Source organism: Alosa alosa, chromosome 23 (assembly GCF_017589495.1).
Source record: "Alosa alosa isolate M-15738 ecotype Scorff River chromosome 23, AALO_Geno_1.1, whole genome shotgun sequence".
Lineage (NCBI taxonomy): Eukaryota > Metazoa > Chordata > Actinopteri > Clupeiformes > Clupeidae > Alosa > Alosa alosa.
Genome location: NC_063211.1, coordinates 19,735,194 through 19,747,076, shown reverse-complemented (window position 1 = coordinate 19,747,076; position 11,883 = coordinate 19,735,194). Strand labels below are relative to the sequence as shown.

The 11,883-nt window shown below is 43.2% G+C and overlaps 1 protein-coding gene across 2 annotated transcripts; it reads right to left on the bottom strand.

Annotated features, from left to right (window-relative positions):
- Positions 1-3,695: 3,695 nt before the first annotated feature.
- On the bottom strand, positions 3,696-11,768 carry ube2g2 (ubiquitin-conjugating enzyme E2G 2 (UBC7 homolog, yeast)). 2 transcript variants are annotated; one of them, XR_007192535.1, is made up of 7 exons: positions 11,606-11,768; positions 10,960-10,995; positions 10,776-10,821; positions 6,945-7,063; positions 4,987-5,127; positions 4,465-4,549; positions 4,208-4,327 (listed from the first exon to the last, which is right to left on the bottom strand). XR_007192535.1 is itself a non-coding variant. In XM_048235486.1 (6 exons), exons 1-6 carry the CDS (start codon positions 11,646-11,648, stop codon positions 4,215-4,217), a joined length of 498 nt encoding a protein of 165 aa, XP_048091443.1. In that variant the 5' UTR covers positions 11,649-11,766; the 3' UTR covers positions 3,696-4,214. The 2 variants fall into 2 exon arrangements, 1 of the variants encoding a protein (XP_048091443.1); XM_048235486.1 differs by lacking the exon at positions 4,465-4,549 and having other exon boundaries at positions 3,696-4,327; positions 11,606-11,766.
- Between the last annotated feature and the right edge of the window lie 115 nt (positions 11,769-11,883).

The following is an 11,883-nucleotide window of genomic DNA, read 5'->3' as shown; positions in this document are numbered from 1 at the left end:
TTTTATCAGCACCAACTGGTATAAACCAGAAATTAGAAGACAGTTGAATGTAGTGTGGCTATTGGTGTCAGCTATTTGGTACTAATGAATATAAGAAACATTACCAATGAGAACAGGTCTTACACAGATATAAACATTTGCCTACATCTTTTTCTACAAGAAAAAAAAAATTGGTTTTCGTTTATGATCACCTGTATTGTCAGTGTCAGTTTCGGGGAAGCATGCTCACTGTCAAACCAAACCAAACCCTCTGAAATGTTGACTGTGTTTACAGCAGGTGTGGTCAGGTAGACACACTTACATAAACCCCCATGCCCCCCCCCCCCCCCCCAACCCAAACCTCACACATCACCTCTCACGAATGTGCCGTCCTTCACTAATCGCAGGTCAGTGCATTAGCAAGCAGGCTAGCAGAGAAAAGTACAGGGAGGCGTAATGCACACCTGACCTCTCTTTAGTGGAATGCCACTGCCCCATTAAAGGTCGTGGGCTTCAAAGCGGTCACGTCAGGCACTTCCATTAGCTACATCATCTGCAGGACTACAAAAACACAGAAAATAGAGCACTACACCCCACTTCCCCCAACCTCAAGGATTCCTCTCATGAGCCTCTTCAGTGTTTGTGGTGTGTGACAGAAAGAGAGAGAGAGAGATTGAGTAAGTTTGTGTGTCAGAGAGAAAGCAAGAGAGGAAGAAAATAAAAACAATGAAAAGAGTGCTACACCAAGGGAGAGGAAGAGGGAGAGAGAGAGTATGTGCGTGTGTCAGAGAAAAAGAGAAAAGGTAAAAACAAAAACTAAAAGATACATCTTCCCCCAACCCGAAGGATTCCTCTTGCTTGAGCCCCTTCTGAATTCTCTGAGTGTGTGAGAGCATTTTTGAGAGCATTTCTGCGTGTGAGTCATTGAGAAAAAATAAACAAACACAAAAACAAACAAAAACAGAGCACTACACCTTCCCCCCAACCCCGAGGATTCCTCTCCTCTCGCTTTGCTTTCATGTCCGGTAGGCGGGTGGGCCTAGAGAGGAGCAGCGCACAAGCTTATCCCCTGATAATGGGAGTCAGTGAGCTCCGTTGTGGCCTTCAAAGTGGGGGATTCCATGGATGCTTAATCCCCCAGAACAAGGAAGTGGTGACACTGCTTTGCCTTCCGACTGTGATCCCCCGTCGTCTCATTTACCTGTTGGTGTGTGGGCTGGGGGAGTCCTATGCAAGGCGTATCATAAAAGGGCTGGTGGCCCAGGTAGATGGGGGCGAGGTAATCCCTCAGGTCAACCAAAAAGGGCTACCACCTGTACACCAGAACAAAAGTAGGAAGAGTCAAATGAGGGAACTTCCAAACTGAATCGGAGTTCAATGTCTAGACTAGTTCTTTTAAAGGAACCTTAGGGACATGAGACTTGGGTCCTAGATGATCAACGCCCTAACTCAGAGTGGAGTGCTCACTAGCAGCACAGAAGTCTCTGCTGAAGTTCTTTGAAAGCTGCTAAGCCGTGTTTGTACACTAGGTCTGTCCCTGAGGCTGAAGCAGGCTTTGATTTCTGTTTGCGTTTCATTATCAGTCAGACTGAAGTATCAGACATGTTTGGACAGGGAAACGGGCTATCCCAGAGCCTCACCGTGTCTCTCTCTCTCTCACACACACACACACTAATACACTGTCATTAGGCTTCTGCAATAACAAAGTGAACAACTTAGTCCGACAGCTGATAAGATACAGCACAGGTGAGTCTTGCCGTTTCAGAAGTTCCTTTTGATTATGATCACATTCTGATTCATTGCCATACAAATTTGGTGTAATTGAGATCCAATTGAAAGACTGGGCTGTTCACACTGGGGATTTGTGTATGGGCTTGCAGGTTAGATAAGGGAGAAAGCAGTGAGCAAGTGAGGATCAGTGGAAAAGTAGACGTGTGTGTGTGTGTCTGTGTGGGTGAGTGTGTGTGTGTTTCTGTGCAGAGGAGGTGATCAGAGGCTATACGTCGACATTGTTTTTTTAGCGTCGGCGGTGCTAAGCGGTGCGGGGGCTTAAATGGGAACCGACAGACGACTTTGTCGGGATCTGCTAACAGGAGCCATTTCCGTCTTTCCATATTGGATGATGGGTCTGTCGTCACAGCCAATACCTGTGGCTCCACACACTTTTAAAATTTCAAGGTCTCCATTATTGTTCCTTAATGAGTGTTGATAAATGCCTAACAAGCATTACAATTAGGGTCCTACATTTTGATGGTGTTTACTTGTCATTTATATGCAAAATTGCTTGAAAAGAAACTATAAAATATGGATCAGATGAAGTGGTCAACCTGGACGTGGGGAGAGCAGGAAACGATTAAACCAGATGAAAACTCTTGGTCTGCCAAGAAAAACATGGAAGTCAAGCCACAATCTCATGTCTGTTCCTACACACCTAACCTCTGCCAGAAAACACATTTATGAATGACAGTCAGGTAAGGGCAACCCCATAACTACTTTATAACATTTAAGAAAAAACTGGGTAGCTAAATTACAACTATTGAACAAATTATCTTTCTTTAACTGTGAAAACCTATAAACCATCCCCCACTAGCAAAGAGACAAGGCAAAAGTGTCTGCACACAAACATTTCACCTTGTGTGAAGATATGTAACACTTTCTGTGAGACTTTTCAAGTAGAAAATACACCACAACATTTTAATCTCCAGCACAGGACTTTATTATAATAATCCTCCTGCGCCACATGCCAAAATATAGACACACAAAATCATGATTTCTCATCTGCATTGGTCTGCGTCATTAAAACTAGAACCCCTGGAGTGTCACTCCAGATATGTCTCTATCGTCTGAAATCTGAAAATTGGAGTTGAATGACCTGGTAGACACACCTTAGTGTAATCATTAGTAATTTGACAAAATCAACTCATTCATTTTTCCAATCAATCAACCCATCCATTCCAGATTGATAACTTCAAAGTGAATTTTAATCATTCTATAAAATGATTCCAAAAGACACAGGGCTTCATTTGAACAATGGGATTGGAGTATCAAATTGTAACAATACTGGTAACTAAAGCATGTCAAATAAAAAATACTGTTGAACTAAATGACAGCTGTGTAAGACAAATAGGACAGATGGAATTTCCTGCATTATTCTTGTGCTCCATTCAATCGAATTCCTGTCTCTACTCTCCTCCAATCAGCAGTTGAGAGACTGGCCAATCACCAGCTCCTATCTTATTCAAGAATTGACCTGGGTTACATTTGCCAGAGGTTCTGTTGTTCTACGAGCATCCTTAAAATGATAGTCTAGCTGTCATTTTATACATTCTCCGTTTAAGTTATGTGGTCGTAGCACAAAAAATGCTTTTGGCAAAAACAGCCCTGGTTGAGTGCATCTGGTTTGAGACAATTTTGGGTCATGTTGACTGGGTTGGCACACACTAGTCGATCGGGAGGCGTTCTGGTCAATGACCCCCGAATCTGTCTGATGCGTAAACGAAGCCCTGCGTCTTCACCCCTGCAAACTCATTTCTATGTGTGTGCGCACAAACACACACACACACTGACTAACACACATACACGCACGCGCTGACAAACACACGCACACACACACCATAGCATGGCATTCAGCAAAATCACACCCAGGCAGTGTTTTTCCCCTCGCAACCCTAGAACCCCACAAATTCCACTGACCGCATCATTACCTAACCCCCCCATCTCCCTTCCAGCACCGCACCCCCCTCCCCAAACAAAAGCACCAGTTTAACACCCCCCTCCCTGTTAAGGGGCCTCCACACGCACTGTTCGCTCTGCATCGAGTGTGCCATGTGTGGAATAATAAAGAGGATGCTGGACAAGTCAGCCATGTTCTCATATAGACAGACAGAGAAGGAAATCCCTCGTTTTCCCATGTCTGTGTGGAGAAATAAGCATGAGCGAGACGTTTGGCGACCAGGAAAAAAAACAACTAAAAAACAAAAACAAAATAAAAGTATTTATGTAAAGTGCGCTGTTCCGTAGAGGTAGGGGAGAATCGTCATGGCAGCCATGTTGAGGGACTGAGTGTCTTTTGTTTTTCCATCTTCTACAGGAAGTCTCTTTTGTTAGTTTCCTTCATGCCTGTCGTCTGTCCTCGCTGGACCTCTCTGTGGCCAGGGATGGGTGTGGTGGGGAGTTGTGGTGTTACTATCTGGGAGGAGGAGGAAGAGGGGGGGGAGAGGACAGGCAGGATGGCTTTACAAGCCCAGGGATTTGCGCACAATCTGCTTGGCCAGCCTGTAGAACTGCTCGCGGTCTTCACGCCACATCTTAGAGGCATCCACGTTCGCTCCACTCTCATCGTTCGGCTCTGAACAGGGCAAAAAGAGACGCAAAACAGCTCCTCAAGATCTTTCTGGAACAATAACAACTTACTCACATTATACCAAAGGACTGTAATAAACTAGCACTACATAGTAGTAACTGATGGCTCATGCATGCAACTACCTGCACATGTGCTACAGGTTACACCGTGGTAGCTCACAGGGTCTTTAGTTGAAGTCCAGATTCTACAAAGTGTCCTCTGTAATGCCTTAAAGGAGAAATACAGAGATTTTTCACATAGATCTCCGTCACATAGAGGTCAATGAGTACTGTCGGTACGAAAAACTCCCGAATACAATCGGTTTTACCTAGCTTCAGTTGCTGGTTCCAACAGCAAAAGCAGCCAGGCAGCTACAGCGCTACACTCCGGGAGCCCCCATGCTCATGCCCCCAGAGTGTAGCGCTGTAGCTGCCTACATGGCTATGTGAAAAATCGGCAGATTTCTCCTTTAATCACTAAAGCCCAGTCAGAGAGATCTGGGGCATGAAAAGCACTTCACTACTAGTACCTGTGTGCTTCTTTTAAACTACTCAACGGCTCTAAAGGTAATAACATTCAGTGCAACCTTTTGAGCAATATTGCCAGGCAATGTTTACATTTTTATCAGTAGAAGTGTAATCATCATCTGGCTAAAATGGGCTCACCTGCCAGCATGCTGACCACAGAGAGCAGGATCTTCTCCACGCTCTGGACGGGACTCCAGCGCTCGGCGCTGCTCTCGTAGCCCATGGGGTCGTCGCCGGGGGCGTGCAGGATGGAGATGCAGACGCGGCCGTCTGGGTAGACTGCGGAGGAAGGGGAGGACAGGTGGCTTAAACGAGGACGGATGTGACGACACAGATCAGGGTAACCCTGATGAACAATTGTAGGAGATGTGGTGGCCAGGACCATGTTTTTGAATGTAAAAAGAAGTGCTTCCGACACCAATTGGCAAGGGGATTTAAGGGGATTTCATTCCATAGTTCCAGTGATCTGTTTGAACCATGATGTCTAATGTGGACTATGAAGTGGCAAATTCATTCAGAGAAGTATGGACACACAAGTAAGGACACATTTACATATTCATTTGGCAGATGCTTTTATCCAAAGCCACTTTCAGTGGTAGAGATACAAGACATGCCACACAAAGACATCATACATTCATGAGAGAGTGGACATCACATGACCAACAATTAACTTTATCTATGAGTACCTCAGGATACTGGCAGACCCCTTGCAGGTACAAAAAAATAAAAATGACATGGACAGAAGATTTTCCACATGTACACACACACACACACACACACACACACACACACACACACACACACACACACACACACACAGCTTCACACCAAATCACTGCACCCTATGCCGGGCGCACACACAATCGCGGAGGCGATATCAGCCACCCACAGCGAGAGTGTGGCAGATGCTATCTCCCGCTCCACTGCGCAGTGCCGGGGGACACGGATCCGGATCTGGCAACCCCTAGTGCGCTGATAATGGCCTCTGTGTCTATCGCTGTCCGGAGCGCTTGCTATCTCATGCCACAACAGGAAGGACTTTGTCTGGGCACACTTCCCTGACAACGCAAAACTCTCCGCACTGAGGATTGAGGTCTCAATGGATCCTCCGGCTTGTCAGGAATGTGAAATACACTGCACAGCCTGATGATTCGAAAAATGTGCTAGCTGCTATGACTTTTAGCCTTGCTAACAAGCTCAAATGCATTGCCCCCTAGGTTCCTTATTCAACCCCCGCACACAACTGTGGACTGAACAAAGGTTACAGGACTCAGACAAGGCGAGACTTTCTGTCCGGCTTACTGTAGCCATCTCGTCTGTTCAAACATGTGCAGAGATGGAACTAAAGTGACAGAGCTTCTACCCCAAATGAGCAGCTCTAAGGCCAACATGGCTGTCACACAGGCCTGCACCTTGGAGTCATCTTACTGGCCCCCTTACTTTACTATTCGTGTATGTACAGGCTATTCCATTTGTACATGCTGACTGCTTGTGACAACTCGTAACTTGTGAAATGATGCAACTTCCTTGTCCTAAGAACTCGCCGGGAACTAGGGATCCTTTAACTTGAACGAGATCGCTTCTCGTCAGACGAGTTTAGGGTGGCTTGCCGTCCCGTCATTTTGCGTAACTTCCGTTTTTTCAGACAACTTACTACTCGTAAGATGAGCACATTGGACAAATGGATTGCACCATACGTCTGGGAACCACTCTCAGCTATCGGAATATCACATATTACCAACCGTCCCGTATTTCCAAAGTCTTACATGTCTGTGTCACTTACTATTCATTTCTATACAAACCAAGACGGCGGATTCCTAAAGAAACGCTAGTGTATCTAAATTAGCTATGTACCAAAAATTACATTTTACCGTGAATTGCGACGAGAATTCTCGGGCTAACCGTTGATGTGCCGTTCTTTTGGGGACTGACTTGGAACAGTGTTTGGCTCAGTCCGAGCCATTCTGTTAAAGCACCAGAATTGTCTATGAGAGACGGATGAATGGAGGACTGGAGAATAATGCTGAATTCAGTGAAATGTACACTGAATTACACTCAGGACTGATGCTCTGAAAGTGAACATGGCAGGCACTTACTGTTAGGGTGGAACATGTCGCAGGTGAACTTCATTTTAGGGGGGCTGAGAGGGTAGTCTGCAGGAAAGCTGAGGATGGCAGGAAACACGCCCCCTTCGAAGCACGTGTCCTCTGGACCCCTGGAGGTCAAATGCACAGACATAAGCAAAAGCGAAATATTTTCCAAAGAGGATTTTATGTCAAGGCTTAGTTCTGCAGTGATTCTTCTAATGTCATCAGAGTTATGGCATATACTATTCTGGCTTAATCAGTTTACGTAAATTGTTGGACTTAAATGTGTTGCTGTTTAGGCAATTTTAAAATGAGGACCGCTGTTGAAATTATTTCTTAAAAAAAAAAGAAATACCATATGGAATTCAACAATTTACCCCTAAACCTTCAAAACCTTGATGCATTACTTGTATGCCACAGTGGATGATATAGATTAAGATACAACGAGAGATAATGAACCAATAAATAAAAATAGAAAGAAACTGATAAAGCTAACAAAAGCTAAAAAAAGAACTCCAGTTATGAGAGACCAAATACCAGGAATGCCTTGCACTTGTCTCTCTTGAAGGTGAGCGCACTCCATGAAGCCCGGTAGTAAGCTATTATCGTAGCACTCCTAATCCCTCATATTAAGCGAAGTTTTATTGCGGTCATGGAAACTCCACGGGCCATGGGCCAGAGTAGCGCTTCGCCATTCACCCACCACATCTGGCAGCAATGACAGCAGCACATATATTAAAGGCTTACACAGGCATGTTTGCACAAGAGATTTACAAATATTGTATATTTTGGAAATGCAATAAAATCTGCAGCGACGGGTATTAGGGAAACTTGCAGGTGCTCCAGGGGTGTGTGTGTGTGTGTGTGTGTGTGTGTGTGTGTGGGGGGGGGGGTCTATACACCCTTGGGGGGTTGGTGCAGTGATGAATGAAGAAGAGGTATAGGGTCAGCAAACGAGATCGAAAACATTAGCGATGTATTCTGTTGTCCATAAAAAATAGGACAGCTGCTTTAGATTCCCCATCTAACTGTGCTCTGGGATTTATGCATTAATCTGACATATGAGTGCTTGACATAACAACACAGATTAGGGAAAACTCAGATATGTATGACGGCTATGCCATTTTTTTGCATGTGCATGGAAGTGCTTCCCTCTCAAACTGCCACTTTGAAAACGGATTTCATCCATGCAGGATTTCCTGGATTTTTGTAGTATCTATAGAAGAGATGTCTGCTGAGGACTCTTTTAAAGTGGCAAGGGCACAAAGAGCTTACTATATCTTTAGGTTGATTTATTCTTACAAAAAAAAAAAAAAAAAAACACTCAAAAAAGCCCTCCAATAAATGTGGGCTGATTTGACCTTTATGCAATGGATTTATGCAATGCTTGTGAGGGGAGGACACCAAGGCTTCATCTTGGTCTATATTCCAAGCACCATCCGACTGACATCTCCATCACATGGAACATGCGCGAATTTCACAGCGATCAATCTCCATGTGCATTTAAAAGGCAAATGGCTCCATGTTTATTTTCCACTTGATCTGTCCATCAATCGGTTGATTTTGGATCTGCGCTGGGCGTTTATCTGCACGTGCAGGGGCCAAATCACCCCGACACCATCTAACTTCCTGTGCTGTGTCGTACCACACACAGTTGGGCCAGAGGGCTGGTGACCACCTCTGTTCCTTGTTTGATCTGGCAAGGCCCTCTGCTTAAACAAACACTTAAATGTATCCACAAATCCATCAGGCGATCTGATGGTTTACCGCAGGACCCAAATGAGACCGCATTATCAGTGCTTTGACTCGATCGCTATCGGCTCAACACGGATTCCCGGACTCTTGCCTGTCTCTTTCAAAAGAACAAAACCTATCACTCCGTGTCAATCAAAATAATGATTAACCATTGTTTTCTTTTCCCTAACTACTATCGCTATGAATACATTAAATAACAGAACAGGATTTTTTTGTATTCATTTAGCTCAGTGGTCCCCAAACGTTTTCTTCCGAGGGCCAGCTCACTATGCCTGGCTCCAAGAGAGGGCCGGAGACTCGGAGTAGTTCTATATCAGTAACCATAAATAGCTTAGTGCTGTGAACAACAGCAGTCTACCTTAGTTGAATATTCTATTACATTTAATCATAGGCTATTGCAATTTAATACCATTGTTAGCTGTGTTTATATTGTCATCGTGCCATATCAGTGTAAAATTAAATAATACTAATAAAAACACGTTTGCATTCCCAAAAGTATTAGCAGGGAGTCCCAAAAGTATATTTTATTAAAGAAATGTGTGAACTCTGAATTCTGTGTCTTTGCATACACAGCTCAAGTTGTGAATATCCTACAAATAATTTAAAGTTCTCAAACTATGAGAATTTTATGAAGTGCTGAAGTGGTCTGAAATGACCATCATTCTAACTTTCAGTCACCTGATAAGAACTTATAACTCTTTGTATGAACATTTGAGCGAAAGTGAATAAAAAATAGAAATAATTATCCCAGAAAGTCCCAGAAATATGACTTGAATAGAAGTTAGTTAGTTATTAACAAATAATTGATAATTTTTTTAAATACTTTGAGCACTGATGCAGTCAGCATAGGCCTCTTACATTGTTTGCAGGTAGGCCTACATTTCATTCCGTTTTCGATGGCAAACGCACAAACGCAGCGCCAAAACAACCACCGGTGGACAAAAAGAGTATTACATGTGTACTGTTAAGACTCGCCATAGAGAATGAATGGGGGAAATTGCGGAGGTTTTAGTTTGACGATGTTGTACTCCCGTGCGGGCCGGATGATGTATACTACGGAGATGTTTTGGGGGGCCACCCAAAATGAGGTGGCGGGCCGTAGTTTGGGGACCACTGATTTAGCTGGAGGATAACTGTAAAAGGACTATATTTAGCAGACAATGCCCCCTACAGGGCAATGTGAGAACACCAGTCCGACAATATCCAAGGAGCAATCTGCCACTTCTCAGAATTCCACTTTTGCCAATCTCAGAGACTCAAAAGAAGGATGTTTGGGGAAGTTTTCTCTGCTACAATGTACATTTTCTTTAGAACTTGGTCTATTTTACTCTTGCTGGTTCCACCAGGGGAATGTACTGTGTCCATACTTGTAGACCTAGTAGAGTGAGAACTGTAAGACAGAGAAACAATGCAGTCACCCCTTGGCCTGGGCTCTAGTTCTCTCATACTGATCTGCTACAGTTTTACTGTGCCAACTCTGAAACCCTAGTTAAGAATAAAATCCTAACTTAATTTAACCCATAATAATACCCAGTCAAAACAAGAGCGCAACAGCATAGGGAATGATGCGACAAAAACCCATTATACACGAAGGTCACTTTCACAAGTAGCAGAATGTGTTTGGGATTGTGACAGTGGCAGTGGCAAAACCTGCTGTTTGAAATGTGTTAAAATAGGTCAATATGGCCAGTGTGACAATGTCACAGGATTAAACGTCATTTCATTGCAGCATTTTCGTAAATCCTTAGGAATTTTCAAAAAGTTTCCTGAGCTCTGAAGATCTATTTACATAATGAATTGCAACCTGACACAATTTAACTTAAAACATTTTCATTATGAGCTAGTGGTCCAGAATTCACAGCACAGGACCACTGAACAAAAATACACTTATTAATTCATTCAACCTTTATTTATTCTAGGAGATTCATTAAGGATAGTCCTCATTTTTAGTGAAGCCGAGATTACAGTAACAATGAAACATACTTTAATACTATTAGTAGTATAATAATTTAGTAAAACATATTAGTTTAATAATTGTAGTAAAAAGTATAGGGCTACAAGTAAAAGTTACATGTTAAAACTTACATGATTAAGGCCTCCCACTCAAAGAAATTCTCCTCATTTACTGGGCCTGTAAGAATCAAACACAAACAACAGAAAACAGAATTGTGAAATATCTTCAGTCAATCTATATGACTACCTACAAAAAGTAAACAACGTAGGCCTAAATCTACCAAATTCCACAACTGTGTGATGAAAAAGACCTTACCAGCAACAATCCCCTCCGGGGGGTTCAGAGTCAGTTCTGCCAGAAGGAAAAAAAGTAATGATTAGCTGGTGCCAGCATCAGAGCATGTTTAAAATTTTAATTTAGCAAGAGGGTTATTAAAAGTCCAGAAGAAGAAAGGTTACACGACATTATACCCAAAGCCACCAGAAACACAGCTCCCCATATTTGGAGAGGTTCTCGAATCCGTCAAAATCTTACCTGATCTAGCACTGATAAAGTTGCAGCCCCGGAGTTACATGACTATATAGCTAAACTTCAACCACACACGTCGATATGCATGTTGTGAATGGCATATGTTAATTAACACTGATGTTTCAAATGATTCATGAACATTAGCTTGCTTAAAATTACATTTTGCCTACTTGAACATCCACATTTACACATTCAAGTGATAGATCGTCGCTTTCCTCACCATCTGAACACGAAATTAACGTTAACGCCTAACAATACCTTTCGTGAATAACTAGGATACCGTGCGACTAGCCATCCCTACATTAGTAACTTTCACGTACCTGATAAGCACAGCAGCCAACTAAAAACCTTTCCAATGCAACGTTAGCTAACTGCTAACTGGGATGTCCATCTACCAGGAGTACTTGTAAGTCAATATTATTCCAATACTTACGTTTATATTCTGCCATTAGTCTCTTCAAAGCTGTACCCGCCATGGTTACCACAAACACCTTTAGTTAAAAGCTGACTGTAAAAGTTCGGATTCTCAGGGTGCTAATAACAAAAGTAAGCCAAGCCGATACCGTGGCTTACGCTTGATTTCCGGTGTAAAACTGAATCATAAAAAAATATCACAGCGCCACCCTGCGGAACTCCTCCACGTTGACAGGTAGCCTTTTTATGCTTCCGCATCGTAAATGAAAATTAAACCCATGGTTGAATACAAGAAAA

Bases quoted from the DNA above. Each gene is read 5' to 3' on its own strand.
- ube2g2 (XM_048235486.1), bottom strand. From the start codon at position 11,648: ATGGCGGGTACAGCTTTGAAGAGACTAATGGCAGAATATAAAC. The intron at 10,996-11,605 runs GTAAGTATTGGA...TCCTTCTGGCAG, and splicing joins ACTAATGGCAGAATATAAAC to AACTGACTCTGAACCCCCCG. The intron at 5,128-6,944 runs GTAAGTGCCTGC...CTTCCTCCGCAG, and splicing joins CGACATGTTCCACCCTAACA to TCTACCCAGACGGCCGCGTC.